The sequence below is a fragment of the Mustela lutreola genome, chromosome 4, assembly GCF_030435805.1.
Source record: "Mustela lutreola isolate mMusLut2 chromosome 4, mMusLut2.pri, whole genome shotgun sequence".
NCBI lineage: Eukaryota > Metazoa > Chordata > Mammalia > Carnivora > Mustelidae > Mustela > Mustela lutreola.
This window is the reverse complement of record NC_081293.1, coordinates 34,733,772-34,759,108: the sequence shown is the minus strand read 5'-3', so window position 1 is coordinate 34,759,108 and position 25,337 is coordinate 34,733,772. Positions and strand designations below refer to the sequence as shown.

At 40.9% G+C, this 25,337-nt stretch overlaps 2 protein-coding genes across 6 annotated transcripts in view; one reads left to right on the top strand and one right to left on the bottom strand.

Annotated features, from left to right (window-relative positions):
- BTAF1 (B-TFIID TATA-box binding protein associated factor 1) overlaps positions 1-4,754 on the top strand; it is a 98,999-nt gene extending 94,245 nt beyond the window's left edge. The window contains exons 36-38 of the mRNA XM_059169465.1: positions 1,012-1,171; positions 1,556-1,726; positions 3,206-4,754. Coding sequence (XP_059025448.1) covers positions 1,012-1,171; positions 1,556-1,726; positions 3,206-3,349 — 475 coding nt within the window. The 3' untranslated portion in view covers positions 3,350-4,754. The remainder of the gene's footprint in view (positions 1-1,011; positions 1,172-1,555; positions 1,727-3,205) is intronic.
- The window catches only part of FGFBP3 (fibroblast growth factor binding protein 3), a 132,556-nt gene extending 107,444 nt beyond the window's left edge, over positions 1-25,112 (bottom strand). The window contains exons 1-2 of one of the 5 annotated variants that reach the window (XR_009352527.1): positions 24,771-25,097; positions 11,496-11,569 (exon numbers count right to left, since the gene is read on the bottom strand). The gene's annotated coding sequence lies outside the window, so the exon portion shown is untranslated. Of the gene's footprint in view, positions 1-11,495; positions 11,570-22,680; positions 23,968-24,770 lie in introns of those variants that run through there. The other 4 variants (XR_009352529.1, XM_059169466.1, XM_059169467.1 and 1 more) reach the window with 4 other exon arrangements.
- Positions 25,113-25,337: the final 225 nt, after the last annotated feature.

Here is a 25,337-nt window from a genome sequence, read left to right as displayed (position 1 = left end):
AAAAGAAAAGAAAAAGCATGGCAATATTAGGAAGGTACTCTGAAGGGCATGGAAGAAATTTAAGGCATCAACAGAAGATAGAGACAATGACTTTCCTCCTTATCTTTTTTGGGAGGTTAGGGTAGGAGGACACAAACAAGTGGCTTAGCTAAGATCTCTGACATCCCTGTGTCTCTGCTGAGAACAAATTGGAAGCTGGCCCAGGTAGAAGGCAGAATTCGTGAGTGCAGTGTTTAAGGGTTCTCTGCATTCTCTACTTGAGAAACCTTAGGGGTTTTCTAAAAGTAGGGGTTTCTTTTAAGATTTTACTTATTTGTCAGAGGGAGAGAGAGAGCACATAAACAGAGGCGGAAAAAGAAGCAGGTTCCCTGCCGAGCAATGAGCCTGATGTGGAATTCAATCCCAGGACTCCGGGATCATGACCCGAGCCAAAAACAGCAGCTTAACCGACTGAGGCACCCAGGCATCCCAGGCGTTGGTTTTTTAAATGCAGATTCCTAGGTTTTGTCCCAGACCTGCTGACCATAAGAGTGAGCATTTTTTATAAGCATCTCTAAGAGATTATTAGGCACAAGTTTTAGAGACCCACAAAGAGGCTTTGCAGGTAGAAAAACCCAGGTTTGACTCCTGACTCTAGACATGTTCTATTGGGCTTATTTATCAAAAATGGTAATATCTATAAGGACAATGATAATATCCTAATAGAGCTATTATAACAACATAATGCACACAAAGTACAAAAGCCCATCATTTGATTCATGGTGAAAATGGAATAAATGGTAGCTTGGTAATAATGTTAGTTTTTCTTTTTCCTAGAAGCTCTTAGATGTCAGAACTTTTATCAGTATCTTCTAGGATTAGCATAATAGTAGTAACCCCCTCATCCTCTGATTTTCCTGACTGAGCTAGCCTTTCCCCCCAACTCTTCTGTATCTACATGTTAAAGGCCCAGTTTGTTACTGAAACCTTAGAAATATACTAATTTTTTTTTTTTAATATCTATACTTTCAGGTTTAACAATGATCCATCCATAGATGTTCTTTTACTTACAACTCATGTTGGCGGCCTGGGGCTTAACTTAACAGGCGCTGACACTGTAGTATTTGTGGAACACGACTGGAATCCTATGCGTGATCTACAAGCCATGGACCGGGCCCATCGCATTGGGCAGGTAAAAAGTCATCACTCACAGGTGTTAACTTGTACCCTGGGAAAAATACTCACCCAAAAAAGCCAGGAAGCCTTGGTTTAAGTTTATTCTCAGAAGCTAAGTGTTGTGACCTTAGGCAAGTCACCCAATCTGTGGCACCACCTCCTCATGTATTAAATAAGGTACTTGGGCTAAGGAAACTTGGACACTGTCCTTTCCTAATACTTAATTCTCTGCAAAATGATAAAATTTTAAGCTCATGAAGCCTGTTAAATAAAGAAAATCCAATCCTAATTAGGTTGTTGTTAAGTACTTGGTTCAAGTATGCAAGCCCTCTGACTTGGTGAACCTCAAAGCTTATCAGTTTATTTGTGCTACAGTTGTTTACTTCTTTTTGTCATTCAGAAACGTGTGGTTAACGTGTACCGATTGATAACCAGAGGAACATTGGAAGAGAAAATAATGGGTTTGCAGAAATTCAAGATGAACATAGCAAATACTGTTATCAGCCAAGAGAATTCTAGTTTGCAGAGTATGGGGACAGATCAACTTCTTGATCTGTTTACTCTTGATAAGGTAAAGAACTTATACAATTTGCTATATCTTTAATGTGTTCAGGGACTTCCCAGGACTGCTTGGTGAAAGTATTAAGGTAAGCAGCAAAAGGCATTCACTTTAGTATTATTGAGACAACCCTCTGAGGGATTTTTGATATCCAGATAAAACTCTTAGATTTCTCTCTTTAGTGTCCTGCCTCGAGGTTTCTTAGCCCTTTCCTACTAAAAGACAGCTATCACTGGAGTCAGCTAGATGTGGGTCTGTGTTTCTTGCCCTGCCTCCTATTAATTGATGACCTTTGGCAAATTAACTTGTCTGCTCAGAGACTTCTGTGCTCGTGGGAGGATAAAAATGCTGGTATCACTACATGGTTGTAAAGATAAAGTGAAATAGAATATGTAAGTGCTTAGAAAAGGTACCTAGTATAAATTCTCAAATACAAGCCATTATCATTATTTTGGATGATGGAACTAAAACATCAGATAACAGTCCATAATCAAAGGATACAACATCTTAGAAATATTGGTGTAATAATGTAAAACTAGTAGGGTTGGATTTAAAGTCCTGCATAGGTTCAGAAAAATCCACTGCACACTTAGTATAAATTATGGTGAGAAATGGCCTTAGATAATTAAATGAGCTGTAAAGAATTATAATGTCCAAATATGAGAGAGAGTAGTTCCATTGTATTGTGTGTGTTAAGTCCACATTTAGAATATTGTGTCTGGTGCTGGGTGCTGCATTTTAAACAGTAATTGGTAAGTAAGGCCCCAAGAGATGGCCCAGTGCGGGAGGTTCTTCAGTCACATCATGTAAGTAAAGTTGAATAAGATACATGTAATCTATAAAAAAGAAGGATCAAAGAAACCTGGATTCCTGTTTTTAAATAGCTTTTGTTCTCTTTGAAAGAATATTCTTATGGGTGACTTTTAAGAAGCAGAACTATGCTCAGGAGATACTTCAAGGAAGCAAAAGCCATTGCTGTAAAGGGCCTTATTGTGACATTGACAAAATTTGAATATGGACTACATAGCAGTATTAAGTTTAATTAAAATAAATTTGTTTATAAATAATTATAAATAAAAATTATAAATATATTAAGTATAAATGAGCATTATACTATGATTATGTAAGAGAACATCCTCGTTCTCAAGAATACTGGCTGATTCCTGTCTAGGGATAAAAAGACATAACATCTACAACTTAACTCTCAAATGGCTTGGGAGAAAAGCTGATTTATATATCTAATATATGTACATACACAATGAGTTCTTTGTAATGTTCTTAAAATTCTTCCTAAATAAACAGGTTAAAATGATAAAACTGTTAGGACTGGGAAAATAGAATTAGGTTATGAGATCACAGATTTATGCATTGCTTGAAGTGTTTACCTGTTGAATGAGTGCAGTGTTAGAAACAAGTATGATATTTTAAAGTAGAATATTATTTCTGAAGTTCATAATCTTTCATTTTGTCTTTCTGCCAATTTTTCTTAAGGATGGCAAAGCAGAAAAAGCTGACTCCTCTACTTCCGGAAAAGCAAGTATGAAATCAATTCTTGAAAACCTGAGTGATCTTTGGGATCAAGAGCAATATGATTCAGAGTACAGCCTGGAAAATTTTATGCATTCTCTCAAGTAACTATCAAATATTGTAAATGCAATTGCTGCTAGTTCAGTTACATTTCTGCTGATATTCAGCAAATTTCAAAGTTTATGGTGAACTTTTAGCTCAATGTGTAAATAGATCTGAAGAATATTCAGCATAACGCTGGTTCTTGTTTCACTGGGGGGAACAAGTTATTCTCAAATATTTGCACTGTATTAAATTTAAATGTTAATGTGAAATGGTTTAAATTTTACATGCTGAATAGCTGCAGAGCAGAGGAACCAAACCAGGTTTACATGTGCTACCATGAGGTGTTCTTACTGGGAACGAGCCTCTTATCTTTACATAGTCACTTTGTACAGGATAATATCCATGAGTACTTTAGTGTTCATGTACATTTTTTCTTTTAAATAGAACTTGTTTTTATAAATGATTAAAAATAGGGCTTTTTTTGTATAAAAGCCTTAATGAGCCATAATTTTAAGAATAATGACTGATATTGGTCACTCTTGGAACATGAAAATCTTAGACAATGAATTGAACCTGGCCCTTGGTGGAAACCTTTATATATTTAATGCAGATGCATAGTGTTTTTCAAATCTTTAACATCATTTTGTCAACTTTTAAAATATATCAACTATTCTAAATACAGGTAATGGTCTATTTAAGGCTATCATAACATCCTATTAATAGGGTGTTTTTTTAATTTATCTAATGGCTAGGATATAGCCAGATTCAGAGAACATATGTACTCAATAGGTTTCAATCATATATATATAATATATTTTTTGTAACTATGAACATATACAGTTTTCCAGAAGTAGATTTTACACTGTTTAGAATTCTAAAACCTATGGTGAAAAGACTTTATTGTAGTAATGCATGACTGAAGCATAAAAGGGAGAAATAATTCCCTTATATACACAACATACATAAATACACATATCTATATGCACAGATATACCTATCCTGCATCCTGTAGGGTGCTTGGTATTGGCACTAAAATCATGTAGTTATACTGGGCAGCAATAATAATTGGGCATGAAGCTGATTAGTGTTAGAAAAGTGAGCTCAATGGTGAGGGTGGGTATATGTATATAGATATGCATGTATGTGTATGTATATAATTTTATAAATTTCACACAGAAATTAATACATGCCTGTGTGCATATTTATGTATGGGATATATTTGTATATACATGTACAAGTAATAAACATCCCCAGGGTTTGTGGCTGGCCATACACATAGGCATCGGTTTAAAAACCATCAGACCTCAGCTGTAAAGTAACAACTTTTTTGTTTAAAATCATTAAAGTTATACTGTTCTGCAGCATTTAGACATGGACATTTGTCACATTTCAGTAGCTTTGACAACCATACTGTAACATTAAACCTAGCATTCCACAGAGAATAAAAAGTAAGATTGAAACTGTAAAACATATGCAACTGTGTGTTATTTGTAGGAAATACCACTAGAAAAAGCAAAAGCCTAAAATTATTCAGATATAAGGGTTCTAAAGAAGCTTAACACCTTTTTTTTTTTACTAAGTAGTTATTTCTTCACCGTTTAATTCTTTTTTTTTTTTTTTTAAGATTTTATTTATTTATTTGTCAGAGAGCGAGCAAGAGCAAGCACAGGCAGACAGAGTGGCAGGCAGAGTCAGAGGGAGAAGCAGGCTCCCCGCGGAGCAAGGAGCCCGATGTGGGACTCGATCCCATGAAGCCAGGATGATGACCTGAGCCGAAGGCAGCTGCTTAACCAACTGAGCCACCCAGGCGTCCCTTCTTCACCGTTTAGTATTTATATTCAGATTGTAGAAGACCAAAAGGAAACTCTTATCTAGAACATCCAGCGTAATATCACTGAATAGCTGAATGGGTATACCTGAGTTAAATCTTTATTTGCCCTTAACATAAGCCAGCTAATTAACATACCTCATAATGTCTGATGTTTTCTAAGAATATATAGGTGACAGTATATAATTAAATAGGAAGGGGGGGAGAAGAATTCACAAAATTTAAAGGTCTTTTTCCAATTTGAAAGGTTAGATATTTAGGTAGTTTAAATTCTCAGAGTAAAATATTTCTAGTAGCAAGCATAGACAGGAAAATGATTGCCTCTCAATGGAAAAAGACGGGTTGGAGGTCAGGGGAAGACTTAGTGTGACTATAACATTAAAAAAATAACCTTTTGAATTGTATAAAATTAAATCACTCATTCCAGCTTTCCAAATTAAACAGGTAAGAACTAAGTGTTCTCAGTTAATTGACCCATTTAGAGTCGCAGCAGTATAACTTAGGAATAAAGGATACATAGGGAAAACTGAACTGAGGAGTATATAATATTATAGTTAATTCTGTGGATGTGATAAGGATATGGTAGTTAACTTTTTAAAAAAGTGTGCATGTGGGATACAAAACAAGCATCAGAAAATGCTGATAATATTTTTAGCTGAGTAATAGGTTCATGGATAGTCATTGTACTAGTTCCCTTGTAGGTGTTTTTGACTTTTTGAAATTTTCCATAATAATCAGTAGTATTTCCTATAGGAAAATCTTAAATTTTTTAGCATTGAAGAAACATTAAAATTTTGGGTTCTGGGTATAAATTTTGTTACATATATATCCACAAACATGTCTCCAAAACCTATTCTAGTCTCAATAAGAGCTTATTATAATGGTAACAAGGGTAAAGTCTCTCATGTGGGGACCAATTGAACCAGTATGGTATAGCCTTATTCCTTCTGGGTGGTTATATAAGCTTATTCAAAAGTAAACACTTTTAATAACACTCTAAAATAGAGGCAAAAGTGGGGTAACTGTAAGAGTGTAATAGAAATTAGAAATATTTAATCCCAATACAATCTTGTACTTCCTGATTAAAGGTAGACCTCAGTTTCTCAGAATACATACTGGCTCTGGTGGAATCTAAAATGAAATTGATGGGGCACCTGGGTGGCTCAGTGGGTTAAGCCGCTGCCTTCGGCTCAGGTCATGATCTCAGGGTCCTGGGATCGAGTCCCACGTCGGGCTCTCTGCTTGGCGGGGAGCCTGCTTCCCTTCCTCTCTCTCTGCCTGCCTCTCTGTCTACTTGTGATCTGTCTCTGTCAAATAAATAAATAAATAAATCTTTTTAAAAAATAAATAAAATGAAATTGATTGTAGAAACATCTATTATCAAATATCAGAGTACTCATTGTGAATCTATAAAGCAAAAACTTGAGTTTTGCCACTTAACAGAAAATGTTTGCTATTCACACAAATCAGTGTCAGTCATCATCTCTAAGGTGACAAAAATTGCCTCCTACTTCAAGACAGAATTCCTGCCAGTGTGTGGTAGATTCCCTCAAATGAGTGAAGTTCTATTGAAGAATGTAGGGGCTGAGCTCCTATATAGGGACAAGAAACTTGATTTCAGGCTTTAGCAGAAAATGGAGCTATAACTTGATTCCCTTTATAAAGCCTCATAGAGCTCATGTATTCACTTGCATAATTTTTCCATCAGCCTAGAAAAAGTCTCGAGAAATCAGAGTCCTAGGCCTGTACCATGGGTAAATTTATGGGTTTATGCTAAGTGTTTACTGTAGGAACCACAAATCAAGAAAACAATTCTGGAACCCTAGCAGAAGCAAATACAACAGTTTCAGATTAAGGTCCCATTAGACTACCATGGGGGGAAAGATTCTAAAATAGAAGCTTACACAGACTGTCTACAGGAGGCAGTGAACTACTGGGAAGAAAAGTCAGTAGATGCAAATAGAAGATTTAGTTAACTACAAATAGAATAATCTGAGCAACCATAAAGTAATATGATCAAGATAATTATAAAAAAAGGCAAATTTCAGAAAGATCCATAAATGAATACTAGAATTGAAAATTTGGTAATTATCAATACAGATTTGACACAACAGGAGAAACTTTGAATTGCGAGATTGATCTTATAACATCACCTACAATGGGATATAGAGATGAATTAATAGAAACTATAAAAGAGCTGGCAAGAATCCTGGAAGATGGAATGAAAGCGTTTTATACTAAATAGGGTCCAGAAGGAAAGGGAGATTATAGGAAAGAAACAAGAAGTCACCTTTGATCTACATCAGTGTCTTGCACATCCCTGCATCCAGTCCATCAGCTGGTTGTACCATCTCTAGATCTACGATGGGTTTTAAAATCTGTTCACCTTTCTCCTTTACTGCCTCTAAGATTCCCATCATCTCAACTCTCTTGAACTGCTGTTTCCTAGCTGGTCTTCCCTGCTTGCCAAATCCTCCAGTAGTTTCCTCTAACACACTGAATGTGAACTCCTTATCATGGTCTACAGGGCTTACAGGTTCTGGCCCTGGCCTCTCTGATTTTCTCTAAATCATATGCCTCCATATTTCCCCCACTCAAGTCAATCTGTCCCCAACATAAAACCAGATGTGTTTCCATATTGGTTGGGTTCTTGCACAACAGTGGTGTGATGGGAAGATATAGAAGGCTAAAAAGGGAGGAAATCTGGGAGAGAAGAAGGATTAGGAAATCAGGAATTGTCTTTTGGTCATTAAATTTGGGATTTCTGTTACATACAAGGTAGAAATGATGAGCAGAGTCTAGATTATAGCAGGCTACAGGAATTTAGAGCTCAAAAGGTCAAGACTAGAAACAAATTTGGAAGATAATATTTGAAGGTGTAAGACTGAAAAAGATCTGGGAGTTATTTACATAATGAAATACTATACAGCAGGGAAAAATCAATGTGTAAGAAAACATGGATAAATTTCTAAAATGAGGGACGCCTGGGTGGCTCAGTTGGTTGGGCAGCTGCCTTTGGCTCAGGTCATGATCCCCGCATCCTGGGATCGAGTCCCACATCGGGCTCCTTGCTCGGCAGGGAGCCTGCTTCTCCCTCTGTCTCTGCCTGCCATTCTGTCTACCTGTGCTCACTCTCTCTCCCTCTCTCTCTCTGACAAATAAATAAAATCTTAAAAAAATATATTTAAAAAAAAATTTCTAAAATGAGGGTGAATGATAAAATGTATAGTTTGCATCCATTTATATAAAGACAAAAAACAGGCAAAAATGAAACACTGGGAAAATACAAAATTGCCTATATGGTTATCTTACATTTGAAAAATAGAAAATTAAATGGCAGTCATCTGAGTATCATTTTTTCATCATTTTCTACTCTGTGCCAAGCAATGGGAGAAGCTCAAAGACCACTGAGGAGGGAGGATACCAAGGTCAACAGGTGGTACAGTACATTAATTTCAAAAAAAGTACCCTTCAAGGCAAATGGTATTACTTGTAATAAGAGTATCTCATACTGATGTGATCCAGTTAACCTATTATAACAACTCCAGATTGATACACACCTCAAAATCCAAGATGCAAAAATGGACAAAACTACAAAAAAGTTTGGACCACTCAAAGATAACGGTGAGAGATCTTAACACACCTCCTTCAGTAGAACAAGCAGAGCGGGGGGGAGGGGGGAACAGCAGGATATAGATAAGTCACAAACGTGACTTAGTGGACATATGTAGAGAGAGGTACCCAACAACTCCAGAATACATTTTTTGGAAGCTTCTGTGGAATATTTGCCAAACTGACCATATGCAGAACCATAATGCAAGTCCTGGCAAATTTCAGGAAATAATTATATTGTGTCTGCTTCTTCCAAGAGAGTATAGTATTGGCATAAGGATAGATCAAAGATATACTTAAGGTCCTACCCAGTGCTGTAAGGCCATTAAAAAAAAAGCATGATGATGATTATATACATTATATAAAATTCCAGAGACTCTACCCAAAAAAAAAAAAAAAAAAAACCCACTAGAAGTAAAGGAGTTTAGCAAGTTCGTAGGATACAAGATCAATATACAAAAAGTTGTATATCTATATACTAGCAATAAAAAATTAGAAATGGAAAATTTTAAACACATTTTATATAATAGCACCAAATCCCATGAAATAGGTATAACTCTTATAAAATCTGTTTTAAAAAAAAAAATCTGCTGAAAACTGCAAAATGCTGATGAAAGAAACCAAAAAGACCTTGAAAAATGTAATGGCTTGAAAATTCAGTTAAGTTTTCAGTTCTTCTCCCCAGACTAAACTATAGACAACAAAGTAGTTCCAATCAAAATTCCATCAGGGTATTTTGTAGAAGTCAATAAACAAATTCTAAAATTCATATGGAAAGGCAAAAGAACCAGAGTAACAAAAAAACAAAAACTATGAAAAGCTATAGTTGGAAGACCCATATATATATATATATATATATATATATATATATATATATATATATATATATATGTTAGATTTTAAAGTTTATAAACAGGATAGTAATCAAGAGTATAGTATTGGCATCAAAGATAGATCGATGGGACAGAATTGATTACCTACAAATGTACTCACACTTTATATAGTCCATTGATTTTTCTATAAATGTGCCAAAGCAATAATAAAATAGAGAAAGGATAATCTTTTCAAAATGTGGGTATTCATGCTTAAAAAAAAAAAAAAACCTCAACAACCCCAGACATACCTTATACCTCATGCAAGATTTAATTCAGAATTAATCATGGATGTGCATGATAAAGTTTTGGAAGAAACAATTTCTATAATGTTGCATTGGGCAAAAGATTTCTTAGGATACCAAAAAATCCATAGAGGAAAAAAATATAAATCATACTTTTTAAGAAAAATAAAACTTCCATGATTTGAAACATACTTTAGAAAGAATGAAGGAGCCAGGGAGAAAATATTTCCAAATCACATCTGATAAAAGGCTTGTATCCTGAAGATATCAAGAATATTATAATGAACTCCCAAACCTCAGTAAGTAAACAACCCAAGGTTTTTGTTGTTGTTTTTAAGTAACCTCTGCACCCAGCATGGGCCTCAAACTCACAACCCCAGGATAAAGAGTTGGCATGCTCTTCTGACTGAGCCAGCTCCTAAACAACCCAGTTAAAAAACAAAGATTTGAACAGGCACATCACCAAAGATGATCTCAGGAAGCCAAATAAGCAGGTGAAAAGATGTGTCAGTGTAGTGGTATATCACCACCATTACGTACCTATGAGAATAATTCAAAAATGTAAAAACTGACAATATAAACTGTTAACAAAGACGCAAAGCAGCTGGAACTTTCATACAGTGCTATGTAGTGTGCAAAATGATACAGCCACTTTGTAACAGTCTGGCAGTTTCTTATCGAGTTCAATATACACTTGGCAGATGTCCCACCAATCCCATTCTTCAGAATTTACCCAAGTGTAATAAAAACATGTTCATATAAAAACTTGTACACAGATGTTTATAATAACATTACTTATAAAAGATGTAAAGAATACAAAAAAAAATCCAAATACTCATTAACTGACAGAAAAACAAAATATGGTATATTCTTACAATGGAGTATTTGGCCACAAAAATTAATAAAGTACCAATTCATGCTACAACATTGATGAATCTTGAAAACACGCTAAGTGAAATAAGTCACAGAAGACCACATATTCCATGATTCCATTCAGATGAAACATCCATAACAGAAATCTACAGAGATGAAAACTAATGATTGCTTAAGGCTGAGAATGTGGTATAGGGTGGTACAGGGTATTAGTGGGTGATGGGTGATTTGAGGTGATGAAAATGGTCTAAAATTGGCTGTAGTGATGGTTGCATATGTCTGAAGACATAAAACCCAGTGAATTACACACTTGAACATGGGTGAATTGTATAGTATGTGACTTATATCTCAGTAATTGTCATTTAAAAAGTTTCTAGGGGAACCCAAAGGCAAGGGGAAGACAAAAACAAGGCATAGAGGAACTTGAAGGCTGCAACACCCACAACTACAGCAAACATTAGAACCTAATGCAGATAAAGTCTTGTGCTAAAGGCCCACTGATCATTCATGTCCAACTTCCAACAAAAATTTACAAAACATGCTAAGGCAAAGACACGAAATGAAGAGACAAAGCAAGCAACACTACTCGACACCTATGGCAAAGATTTTGGAATTACCAGAAATTCAGAATAACTGATTAACATGCCATGGGCTTTAATGGAACATACAAACAACATGGAAGAATAGATGAGTAATGACCAAGAAACTGAAACCTAAGACAGAATTAAAAGTAAATGCTAAAAATCAAAGCACTATAACAAATGAAAGTACCTAAATACCTTTGATGGGCTCATCAACAGACTTGACACTGAGTCAGGTGAACTTGAAGATACGTCAAAAGAAACTTCACAAACTGAAATGGAGAAAGGGGGAAAAAAAGAATGAAAAAGATGGGATGTCTGGGTGGCTCAGTTGGTTCAGCATCTGCCTTTGGCTCGGGTCATGATTTCAGGATCCTGGGACACAGCTCCACATTAGGCTTCCCGCTCAGTGTGGAGCCTGCTTCTCCCTCCATCTGCTGTTTCCCGCTACTTATGCTCTCTCTCTCTCTGACAAATAAAAATAAAATCTTTTTTTTATTGTGTTATGTTAGTCACCATAGAATACATCATTAGTTTTTGATGTAGTGTTATGTGATTCACTGTTTGCATATAACACCCAGTGCTCCACGCAATCTGTGTCCTCAATATCCGGCACCAGGCTCACCCATCCTCCCAGCCCCTCCCTTCTAAAACTCTCCTGTTTGTTTCTCAGAGTCCACAGTCTCTCGTGGTTCGTCTTCCACTCCGCTCTTCCCCCCCACCTTCATTTTTCCTTTCTAATGTCCTCCATGCTATTCCTTATGTCTTTAAAAAAGAAAAAGACAATATCCAAGAACCGAGGGACAATTACAGTGTACCATATCCATAATGGAATATCAAAAGAGAAGCAAAAGAAAGATTTTAGAGTAAAAATGACTGAGAGGGTTTTAAAATTAGTGTCAGGAAGCTCAGAGAACAGCAAGCAGAATAAATACCCAAATATACACCTAGGCGTATCATACTTAAACTGCAGAAAGTCAAAGACAACAAATTTTGAAAGAAGCCAGAGGAGGAATACTCCTTACCTATAAAGGAACGATGATAAAGATTTATCAGACTTTTCTTCACAAACCAGGCAAACAAGAAAAGAGTGGAGTGAAATCTTCAGTGGTGAAAGTAAAATCCCCACCAACCTAAAAGTGTAGAGCACTTATCCTTTAGAAATAAAGGCGAGGGGCGCCTGGGTGGCTCAGTGGGTTAGGCCGCTGCCTTCGGCTCAGGTCATGATCTCAGGGTCCTGGGATCGAGTCCTGCATCGGGCTCTCTGCTCAGCAGGGAGCCTGCTTCCTCCCCTCTCTCTCTCTCTCTGCCCACCTCTCTGCCTACTTGTGATCTCTCTCTGTCAAATAAATAAATAAAAATTTTTAAAAAAATCCTTTAAAAAAAAGAAAGAAAGAAAGAAAGAAAGGCGAGAGGGGGCACCTGGGTGGCTCAGTGGGTTGAAGCCTCTGCCTTCGGCTTGGGTCATGATCCTGGCGTCCCAGGATCAAGCCCCGAGTTGGGCTCTCTGCTCAGCGGAGAGCCTGCTTCCTCCTCTCTGCCTGCCTGCCTCTTTGCCTACTTGTGATCTCTGTCAAATAAATTTAATCTTTAAAAAAGAAAAAATGAAGGAGGGGGCACCTGGGTGGCTGAGTGGGTTAAAGCCTCTGCCTTCAGCTTGGGTCATGATCCCAGGGTCCTGAGATCGAGTCCCGAATGGGGCTCTCTGCTCAGCCTGCTCAGCAAAGAGCCCCCTCCCCCTCCTCTCTCTCTGCCTACTTGTGATCTCTGTCAAATAAATAAATAAAATCTTTAAAAAAATAAAAATAAAAATGAAGGAGAGGGACACCTGAGTGGCTCAGTTGGTTAAGCCTCCACCTTCAGCTCAGGTCAGGATCCCAGTGTCCTGGGATTGAGTCCTGCATCAGTCTCCTTGCTCAACAGGGAACCTCTTCTCCTTCTGCCTGCTCTGTCTGCCACTCCCCTGCTTGTGCTGACAAAATTTTAAAAAAATAATAAAGACCTTCTCAGACAAAAACGGAATTTGTCACCAGCAGAACTGCCTTGGAATGTTGAAAGAAATTCTTCAGGGAGTGGGTGCCTAGGTGGCTCAGTGGGTTAAAGCCTCTGCCTTTGGCTCAGGTCATGATCTCAGGGCCCTGGGATCGAGCCCCTCATCGGGCTCTCTGCTCAGCGGGGAGCCTGCTTCCCTTCCTCTCTCTCTGCCTGCCTCTTTGCCTATTTGTGATCTCTGTTTGTCAAATAAATAATAAAATTAAAAAAAAATTCTTCAGGGAGAAGGAAAATGGTAAAAGTCAGAAACTCTGATCTGCATAAAGGGAAAACATGAAAGGGAATAAATGAAGATAAAATAACACCTTTAACTTTTTTTGTGGTTAACTGATCTAATAGAAAACTGTTCAAAATAATACTAATAATACAAAAACCAATTCAAAGGGCTATATGCTCTCCCATGTTTACTGCAGTATTATTTACAACAGCCAAACTATGGAAGTAGCCCAAGTGTCCATCAACAGATGAATGGATAAAGAAGATGTGGTGTGGGGCGCCTGGGTGGCTCAGTGGGTTGAGCCGCTGACTTCGGCTCAGGTCATGGTCTCCGGGTCCTGGGATCGAGTCCCGCATCGGGCTCTCTGCTCAGCGGGGAGCCTGCTTCCCTCTCTGCCTGCCTCTCCATCTACTTGTGAGTTCTCTCTGTCAATAAATAAAAATTAAAAAAAAAAAGATGTGGTGTGTATAAATAATAGAATATGATTCAGCCATAAAAGAATAAAATTTGCCATTTGCAATGACTTGAATGGAGCCAGAGACTATAATGCTAAGTGAAATAAGTCAGAAAAAGACAAGTAACATACGATATCACTCATAAGTGGAATTTAAGGAAAAAAAAAAAAAAAACTAAAGGGGGGACAAAAAGAGAGACAAACCAAGAAACAGACTCTACCTAGAGAGAACAAATTGATGATTACCAGAGGGGGGCTGGGTGGCAGGATGGGTGAAACGGGTGACAGGGATTAAGGAGGGCCCTTGTGCACTGCTGGTGGGAAGTAAAATGGTGCCACCACTATGGAAAACAGTATGGTGCTCCCTCAAAAACTGGGAATGTAATTGCTATACAACCCAGCAGGTCTAAGTATCCAATAGAATTGAAAGCAGGATCTTGAAGAGATATTTGCCACACCTATTTTCATAGCAGCATTATCCACTACACCCAAGAGGTAGAAGCAATCAAAGTGCATCAGTGGATAAATGGATAAAGAAAATGTGGTACAGACCAACAGTGAAATATTACCTTTAAAAAGGCAGGAAATTCTGACATAGGTTACAATGTGGATGAACCTTTGAGGATATTAGGCTAACAAATAATCTAGTCATAAAAATTTTAGACAAACACACTTTATGATTCCATTTAAATGAAGTATCTAGAGTAGTTAGAGTAAGTAAATTCATAGAAACAAAAAGAATGATAGTTGCCAGGGCCTGAGGAGGAGGAAGTAGGGAGTTGTTTTTTAATGGGTATAGAGTTTCAGTTTTGCAGGATTAAAGAAGTTCTGGAGATTCATTGTACAACAATAAATATACTTAACACTATTGAGCTGTCTACTTAGGAATGGTTAAGATGGTAAATTTTGTGTTATGTGGCTTTAACAATTAAAAATTCAAAAATTTTTAAAGTAAAAAGATGAAGGGATGTCTGCATGGTTCAGATGTCTGCGTGGTTGGTTGAGTGTCCAACTCTTGGTTTCAGTTCAGGTCATGATACTCATGGGTCATGAGATCCCCACGTTGGGGCTCCACGCTCAGGGGGGGAGTCTGCTTGAAGAGTCTCTCCCTCTACCCCTCTCCCCACTGGCACTCTTTTTCTCTAAAACAATATTTTTTTTAAAAAGTAAGAGATGACGATATACCGTGCTAACATAAATCAAAAGAAAGCTGCAGGGTAGGGGGCACCTGGGTGGCTCAGTGGGTTAAGCCTCTGCCTTCGGCTCGGGTCATGGTCTCAGGGTCCTGGGATCGGGCCCCGCATCGGGATCTCTGCTCAGCGGGGAGCCTGCTTCTCCCTCTCTCTCTGCCTGCCTCTCTGCCTGCTTGTGATATCTCTCTCGTCAAATAAATAAATTAAAATATTTAAAAAAAAAAAAAAAAAGAAAGCTGCAGGGTAGTGAGAGGTGGGGCTGGAGGCTGGATGCAGGGGTGGGAAGGCTGGACTCTTGGGTCTGAGGGAGGAGGGGCAGGGAAACAGGACTCCTGGGCTGAATGAGGACCAAATTTGGAATTCACTCTCAGGTTTAGATGGTATAAGACCTGGAGACTTGGGTTCTTGACAGGGAGTAAGGAGCATCTTTCAACTGACATGATTATAAAAATTTTTTTTCATAGATAAAAAATGAAGTTTCTAGGGTACCTGAGTGGCTCACATGGTTAAGCATCTGCTTTTAGCTCCAATCATGATCTCAGGGTCCTGGGATCCAGCCCTGCATCTAGCTCCCTGCTCAGCTTCTCCCTCTCCCTTTGCCTCTCCTCACCACTCATGCTCTCTGACAAATGAATAAATAAAATCTTAAAAAAAAAAAAAAACTACTCCAAAGCCACTCACCGGAATCACCACTGTCAACAACAACAACAAAAGAAAGCTGTATAGTTATATTAATTTTAGACAAAGCAGATCTCAGAACAAGGAAAATTATCAGAGATAAAAAAGGGGCATTACATAATGATAAAAGGATCAGTTCTCCAAGAAGACATAACAGTCTCCAAGATATATGTGCTAACAACACAGCATCCAAATATGTGAGGCAAAAACTGATCGAACTGCAGGAGAAATAGACAAATCCACTATCATACTTGGAGGCATCAGTATATCTTTAGTGGTAATTGACAGATCCAGTGCACAAAAAAGGATATAGTGGTGGGGCGCCTGGCTGGGTCAGTCAGTAGGGCATGGGATTCTTGATCTCGGGTTTTCCAATGTTGGGTGTAGAGATTACTTAAAAATAAAATCTTTAAAGAAAAAAAAAGGATATAGAAGAACAGAACAGGAGCGCCTGGGTGGCTCAGTCATTAAGTGCCCTCAGCTCAGGTCATGATCCCGAGGTCCTGAGATTGAGCCCCACATTGGGCTCCCTGCTCAACAGGAAGCCTGCTTCTCCCTCTGCCCCTTCCCGTGCTTGAGTTCCCTCTCTCACTGTGTCTCTGTCAAATAAATAAAATCTTAAAAAAAAAAAAATAGAACAGAAGAATACCCAACAGCAGAATATACATAATTCTCAAGCTGACATGGAACACTGACCAAGATAGGCCACATCTGGGCCATCAATCACTCCTCAATAAACTCAAAAGAACAGAAATCATTCAGAGTATGCTCTCAGACCACAGATTAAACTGGAAATTAAATATGCATAAAAATGCTGAAAAATCCCAAAATGTTTGGAGATTAACAACATATTGATTGATGGAGAGGGAGGGAGAGGGGCAGAGGAAGAGGGAAAGAGAATCCCAAGCAGGCTATATGCCCAGCACATGTGGGGCTGGATCCTACAAGCTGGGATCATGATCTGAGCCCAAATCGAGTCAGATGCTCAATTGACTGAGCCACCCAGGTGCCCCGAGATGTTTAAGTAATTTCTATACCCAATGGGACTCAAATTCATGACCCCGAGATTCGGGGTCACGTGCTCTACTTGACAGAGCCAGCAAGGCATCCCAAAGAACACAATTTTAAGTAACATGGGTCAAAGAAGAAATCTCAAGAAAAATTAAAATAATTTTGAATTAAATGAAAATACAACATCAATTTGTGGGGTAAAATGAAAAGCACATATAGGGGAAATGTATAGCATTGAATGTGTACATTACAAATGAAGAAAGATTTCAAATCAAAACCTAAGCTTCCACTTCAGTGAACTATAGAAAAAAAAGTAATATTAAAAAAAGAAAGAAGAATAATATAAACCTAATGCAAGCAGAAAAATAAAAGTTTGAGTAAAAAAATCAATGACATTAAAAACAGGAAAGTGATAGAGGAAAAAAAAAATCAATGAAACCAAAAATGTTGGTCTTCAAAAAGATATTTAATAAAATTGTTAAACCTCTGTCTAGCTAGAAAAAAAAAAAAAAGAGGGGCGCCTGGGTGGCTCAGTGGGTTAAAGCGTCTGCCTTCGGCTCGGGTCGTGATCTCAGGTCCTGGGATCGAGCCCCGCGTCGGGCTCTCTGCTCAGCGGGGAGCCTGCTTCTCCCCCTCTGCCTGTCTTCCTCTCTGCCTACTTGTGGTCTCTGTCAAATAAATAAACAAACAAAATCTTTAAAAAAAAAAAAAAAAAAAGAAAAAATAGAAAATAATTATACTATTAGAACTGAAGGGGAAACAGTAGAGGCCACCACTACTGAGCCCACGGACATTAAAAGGATAATAAAGGATTGTGTACAACTCTTTCCCCACAAATTTGATAATTTACATGAAACAGATCAATTCTTTGAAAAGTATAATCCACCAAAACTCACACAAGGAGAAATACATACTCTGAATAGCCACATATATATTAAAGAAATTGAATCAGTCATTAATAATTTTCCAAAACAGAAAGCACCAGACCTAGATGGTTTCACTCATGAATTCTACCAAGCACTGAAGAAAAAAATAATACTGATCCTCTACAATGTCTTTTATTTATTTATTTATCTATTTTTTAAAAAGATTTTATTTATTTATTTGACAGAGAGAGATCTTAAGTAGGCAGAGAGGCAGGCAGAGAGAGAGAGAGGAGGAAGCAGGCTCCCTGCTGAGCAGAGAGCCTGATGCGGGACTCGATCCCAGGACCCTGAGATCATGACGTGAGCCGAAGGCAGCGGCTTAACCCACTGAGCCACCCAGGCGCCCTACAATGTCTTTTAGAAAATAAAAGGAGAATGAACACATCCCAACTCATTCTATGTGGAGAGCACTATGTTCATAGCAGACCAGATGAGGTGCACCTGGGTGGCTCAGTTAAGCCTCCAACTCTTGATTCTAGCTCAGATCATGATCTCAGGGTCATGAGATCGAGCCCCAAGATAAAGGCCCACATGGGGCTCAGCCCAGAGTCTGCTTATTCAGCTCTCTGCTCCTTCCCCACCCCACCCCATCTCTAATAAAATCTTTAAAAAAGTATTACAAGAAAGGAAAACTACAGATCAATATCTCTCATGAACACAGATGCAAAAATCCTCAAAATATTAGCAAATTGCATCTATTATACATATATATCTCCCATATATATAAGTATATATTTATATTTATATATATATTTATATATATATAAATATAGAACTCGGCTTCTTAGAATCATGTAATTGATCTCTTAGAATTAATGAAAAATTTCTTGAATAAACAGAAAAGAAACATAAGATATCTGCAATACCAGCTTAGCTATCAGGAGGAATTAGAAAGGCTGTCTGGGAGGGAAAGCACACCTGAACAGTTTTTGGAAACATGGGGCCAAGAGGCTTCAACATCTGAAGGCCGCCCAACAAGTCATCCACAGATATATATATTATATATATATATATAATCCCACTTGGTCATAATTATACACTATGACCAAGTGGATTTATTGCAGGCATAAAAGGCTGATTCAGCATTCAAAAATCAATTAATATAATCCATTATGTCAATAAGCTAAAAAGAAAAATCATATGACTAATAGATGAACAAAAACATCTGACAAATCCCAACACCCATTCATTATAAAAACCAGCAAACTAGGAATAGAGGGGGAACTTCAACTTGATAAAGAACAGCTACAAAAAACCTACAGCTAACATCATACTTAACACTAATGACTAGATACCCTAGTTTTCCCCCTAAAACTGGAAACAAGGCAAGGATATCTTGCCTCTCACCACTCTTTCCTAGTCAGTGTTATACTGGAAGTTTCGCTAATACAGTAAGAAAAGCACGGAAGAACCCATGGATTAGGAAGGAAGATAAACAGTCTTCATTGGCAGATGACATAGGGTTGTCTGTAGACAATCCCAAAGACTGAGACAAAAAACTCTCCTGGAGATGATTATAGCAGGGTTTTTTATACCAGCTGTTAGCACCCCCAAAATGAAATGCTTACGGATACATCTAAACAGTAGGTATAGGGGCACCTGGGTGGCTCAGTCGGTTGGGCGTCTGCCTTCAGCTCTGGTCACGATCTCAGAGTTAAACGACTGAGTCCCTTGTTGGGCTCCATGCTCAGTGCAGAGCCAGCTTGGGATTGTTTCTCTTTCCCCTGCCCTTGATTGCACACATGTGTGCACACACACACACTTCTCTCTAAAATAAATCTTTTAAAAATACAGGCATCTGATAAAAAGTCTAATGAGAAAATGGGCAAAAAGATTTCACTGAAGAGGAAATGGAGATGACAAATATGCATTTGCACATGAAGAGATAGATGTTCAACATTATTAACCACTAGGGAAATGCAAATTAAAACCACAGTGGTTTTACTGCACACCTAACACAATGGCTCAACTAAAAAGTAGTGATAAAACCAAATGCCAGAGAAGATGCAGATTAACTGGATCATTTACACATGTTGGTAGATACGTAAAAAAGTACACCCCTCTAGAAAACAGTTTGGTAGTTTCCTTAAAAACTAAATATGAGCAGCACCTGGGTGGCTCAGTCAGTTAAACATCTGCCTTCCGCTCGGGTCATGACCTTGGGGTACTGGGATGGAGTCCCACATCAGGCCACCTCCTCAGTGGGGAGCCTGCTTCTCCCTCTGCCTCTCCCCTAATGCTATAAAATAAATAAAATTATAAAAAAAGATACAAAAGTTCCTTCCTTTAAAAAAATAAATCAAAATAAATTTAAAAAAATAAACACTAAACACAAAACTGCCCTATTACCTTGCAATTATACTCCTGGATTATCCCAGAGAAGCTGAACACACATTCACATAAAAACCTGTACACGAATGTTAGTAGCTTCATTTGTAATAGCCCCCAAAGCTAGAAACAAGCCAGATGTTCTCCAACAAGTAAATGGTTAGACAAGTTATGGTACATTAATACCAGGTGGAATAGTACTCGGCAATCAAAAGGAACCAACTATTGATACATACAACAACCGAGATGAATCTGTAGAAAATTATGCTGATTGAAAGAAGCCAACCAGGTTATGTATCGTATGTTTCCATTTACATACCATTCCTGAAATACAGCCCTAGAGCTAGGGAACAGGCTAGTCATTGCCAGGGCTTAAGGGGGAGTGGGATGAGTGGGTGCCGCATGAGTGCTATTCCTTGCAGTAATGGAAATTTTCTTTGTAGCAATGTCAGGATTCTGGTTGTGATATTTAATGTAGTTTTGCAAGATGTTAAGGGAAACTGGGTAAAGAATACATGGGATCTCTGCCATTTCTTCACTCTTAGAATCTGAAGCTACAAGTATTTCAAGATAAAGTTTGAAGGTTAAAAAAAAAATAAATCGAATTGGAAAAAAAAAAAAACCCAACTCTTTGGAAGTAGGGCCAATAGATCTTGGACAATAAGGCTTTTTTTTTTTTTAAATAAGGCAGCTGGCACATGCACTGTGAAAGTAACTGGCTTTCAGTGTTTCATGTTCAACCATCCAGTACAGAGATTCATGGATGGTTGTTTGGTTTTTTATACTTCTCTACATATCCCCACAAATTGACTGAATAAAATCAAATCAAACTCTCCCAGATGTTGGTAGGTTTAAGGAAGGGCAGAAAAGAGCATGGAGAGGAGAAGGGGGAGACTGGGAGCAGGGAAAATGAGGTTTGGGGGATTGGGAAAGCAGGCCAGTCTGGAGGAGCAGCTAGCAGAAATGACCAGTGGAAATCACATCTAGTTATTCAGGAGTATCAAAGTGGATTATAGGGAGGTTGCCTGCAAAGAATTCCATGTTGTCCACACATCAGCTTTTACCTTTCACAGAGCCTTTTTTTTTTTTTTAAACTTTATTTGACAGAGAGTGGGAGACACAAGCAGGTAGAACAGCAGAGGGAGAGGGAGAAGTAGGCTCCCCACTGAGCAGGGAGCCCAATGTGGGGCTCAATTCCAGGACCCTGGGATCATGACCTGAGCCGAAGGCAATTGCTTAACTAACTGAGCCACCCAGGCACCCCCACAGAGCCATTAAAAAAAAAAAAAAGAACATTCCATTGAACACAAAAGTGCACAGCTTGCAACATACAGCTCCGTGAATTCTCAAACTGAACACACCTGTGTATTCAACACCCAGATCAAGAAAGTCAACAGCACCCCAAAAGTCGCCATCATGCCCCTTTTCAGTAACTCCTGCACCCATTTATATGGATGGAGTCCTGTGTGATGTACCTCTTTGTGTCTGGCTTATTTGGATCACCGTTAACTTTGTGAGATCCTTCCGTAATGTTGCACAAACTTGTGGGTCTTCTCCCACTGTCAGACAGGAGTCCATTTGTGGATCTACCATAACTTCCATTCTAGTGTTATAGGACATGTGGACAGCTTCCAGTCTGCGGCTATCTGAGTAATGCTATGATCATTTTTGTACATGTCCTTGGGAGCAGGCCACATAGTTCTGGGGGCATATGAATGAAAAAACCCAAATCATAGGATAATTACACATTGAGCCCTTGTGAAACAGATTTCTAGAATGGCTGTGCCACTATCCGTTTCTACCAGGATTTATCTAGAGCCTTCCTAACGCTCAGTATTTTCATTTTTATTCATTCTCATGGGTAAGGATTGGAATTATGTTTTGTTTTGTAAAAGACTTATTTATTTTCGAGATGGGGGGAAGGGCAGAGGGAGAGGGAGAGAGCATCCTTTTTTTTTTTTTTTTTAAACATGTCTTTTTTTTTTTTTTTAAAGATTTTATTTATTTATTTGACAGAGAGAAATCACAAGTAGGCAGAGAGGCAGAGAGAGAGAGAGAGGAGGAAGCAGGCTCCCTGCTGAGCAGAGAGCCCGATGCGGGACTCGATCCCAGGACCCCGAGATCATGACCTGAGCCGAAGGCAGTGGCTTAACCCACTGAGCCACCCAGGTGCCCCGGGAGAGAGCATCCTAAGCAGACTCCCTGCTGAGCAAGGATCCTGACTCCAGGCTCCATCTCCTAACCCTGAAATCACAACCTGAGCTGAAACCAAGAGTCAGACCCTTAATGGACTGTACCCCCAGGTGCCCCAGTTGTGTTTTGGTTTTAATGATGAGTAATGAAACTGAAAGCTGAGGCCATGCACCCAAGACAGCTTCTCATACAGGGACCAAACCCGGAGAGCTAGTCCCCCATTCACCAGTCTCATGGGTTTTGGCAGCAATGAAGGTGACAAGCTGGAAGGTTTCCAATATACTTAACAATTCAGCTCAAGCCATATTATTATTTTTTTTTAAGATTTTTTCTTTATTTATCTGACAGAGATCACAAGTAGGCAGAGAGGCAGGCAGAGAGAGAGGAGGAAGCAGGCTCCCTGCAGAGCAGAGAGCCCGATGTGGGGCTCCATCCCAGGACCCTGGGATCATGACCTGAGCCGAAGGCAGAGGCTTAACCCACTGAGCCACCTAGGTGCCCCTCAAGCCATATTATTATTATTATTATTATTATTATTATTATTATTATTGAGGTATAAGTAACATACTATACTGGTCAGGTGTTGGTCTGTATTGTCACAGGGTCGCCACAGTGAGTCTCTTTACCCTCTGTCCCCTTAGGAAGTCAAGGCAATATTCCCGACATCGTTCCCCGGGCTGTATGTGACTTCCTCGCGACTTATTTCATAGCTGCAAGTTTGTCCTTTTTAACCCCCTTCAGCCATGTCGTGTCTCCCCTCACCCCCCACTTCCGTCCAGTGACCACCAATCGGTCCTCCCTATCTGGGAGTCTGGGTTTTGTTTTGCTCCGTTTTTTAGAGTCCACAGGTAAGTGAAATTACAGTTCACACCAACTAAACCAAAGATTTGACCAGTAACAACGAAGAAGAAAATGACAAGCCTTGGGGGGGCAGACAGCGATACAGGGTGCTCGGCTCCGGGAGGGGATGGGGGCGGCTAGCTTCCTGGAGCCCAGCTCCGGCCGCGGGGGCCAGAAGGAAATGCTGAGGTGGGTGGGTGCGCCCGCGGGCACAAGCCAAGGCCTCTTTCCCGGAACCCCACAAAGCCCAAAGGCAGACCACGTCCCACTAGATCGCGGCACGGATAAAGGCTAACTTTCCGTTATCCGTGCTAGTGAGAGCTTCGTTCCAGCCGTTCATCTGTGGGGGCCCCCTTGGGCCCCCAGAGTTGATGGGGAGAGGATTTCCAACCGAAGGCGCTGGAGATTCAGGAGATGCCGAAAGCAGCTTGGTCGGAGCCTCGCTTCTGCGACTGAGGCCGGAACCCCCGGAGCAAGGCTGCGGGCTCCGGCCACGGGGAGCGCACTCGCACCCGCGTAAACCAACTTCATCACCAACCTGCTCACTTCTTCTCCTGAAAACCCACGATCTCTCCTAAAGAAACCATCTGAAGCTCTGTTCTCCCCTCTCGCTTTCTCCCAAGAGGTTAGGTGCTAAACCCCACGCTGAACTCACGCACGCACAGGAACTACCCCGGGCACGGAATATGCTCATCCACACGCAGGAGACTAAGCTCTGCCTCCCCTCCCGCTAATCTGTCTTTTGCCCGTTAATTCGAAGGATCCTCATCACTGGCACCTAAAAGGGTAGAAGAAAGGGTTTTCTCAGCAGCCCCGCGAACGGCAGTGGGACCCGTCAGCCGGGCACCCTCCCCGCCTCCCGGCGCACGGCCCTGTAACGCACAGCCGGTCCAGCTAAACTAGGATGTTGAAAGGGCCGGAGGGACCCAGGTCTGTGACGAGGGTCTGGTGAGAAGGCTCCCGAGCCCCATTTCAAAGCCGAGTGTTGGTCCGCGTTTGCGGGTGAGGAGTCCCCGCCCTCGGCGGCACTCAGGCCTGTCCCCTGTCCCGCACGTCCCCCCTGTCCCGCACATCTGCTCCGCGGGGTTCCTATGGAGCAAGGGTGCTGCTTGGGGCGCCTGCAGACCTAGGCGCGCACCAGGCCCGGCCTCTCGACCTCTGCCCCTGGAGGGGACAGGCTCCTGTTCCCAGAGGCGCCGATCACTCCCCCCAGGCTCCCTCCACGCCCAGAGTTAGGGCAGCACAACGCTTTTTGCCAGGGACAAATGGGGGTCCCAAGTCAGCCCAGCATTCTGAAAGTAGGATTCCGTTTGGGGCTTAGCGTAGAACGGTCTATTTTTCGATAAAGCCGAAGTAAAAGGAACTTGAACCTGAACATCCCTCCGCGCATTTTGGAGGCGGCTGCACGAGGGGTCCAGAGCTCCAAACGTCACGCGCGGCCCGACGGCTGGGCTCCGACTCCGGCCTCTCGCGTCGGCGCCGGGCTGTGCGGCGCCCCGCCGGCCGCGCAGGCGGAGCCGGGCCGCCCGAGCCGCCCCTCCGGACGCAGGGGGTGCGGCGGTCCCGCCGGGGTCAGCTTACCTGCGGGGCTGGGCGAGGAGCGAACGGGGGCCTCCTCGGGGGCGGGGCGGCCGTGGGTCCCGGATCCGAGCACCGGCTGCAGGTCGGGGTCCCGGGCAGAAGCTCGGGGGTGGGAGCCGGCCTGCGGGAGCCCGCGACGACGGAGCGTGTGCGTAACCGGGCGCCCCTAGGCCGCGGCCGGAGCTGGGCTCCAGGAAGCTAGCCGCCCCCATCCCATCCCGGAGCCGAGCACCCTGTATCGCTGTCTGCCCCCCCGAGGGTGGGGCGGCGGGCGGGTCGCGGCTGGGCCGAGAGCTGCGCCGCCGCGGGTCCCCGCCAGCCCCCGGCGCCCACTCACGGCCCTGGGACTCGGTGGGAGGCCCGGGAGCTTGAAAACACCCGCGCCCGACCCCACCCCAAACCCGTGAAACTAATCTCTGGCGTGGGCCGCCCGCACCTGCAGTTCGCACCTGCAGTTCGTAAAAGCTCTCCATGGGATTCTTTTCTGCAGCGACCAGTGATCCATTTTCTAAAAGGATTAAACTCAGCGCCCAGGAGAGAGCATCTAGCGCGTCCAAAGTCCATACG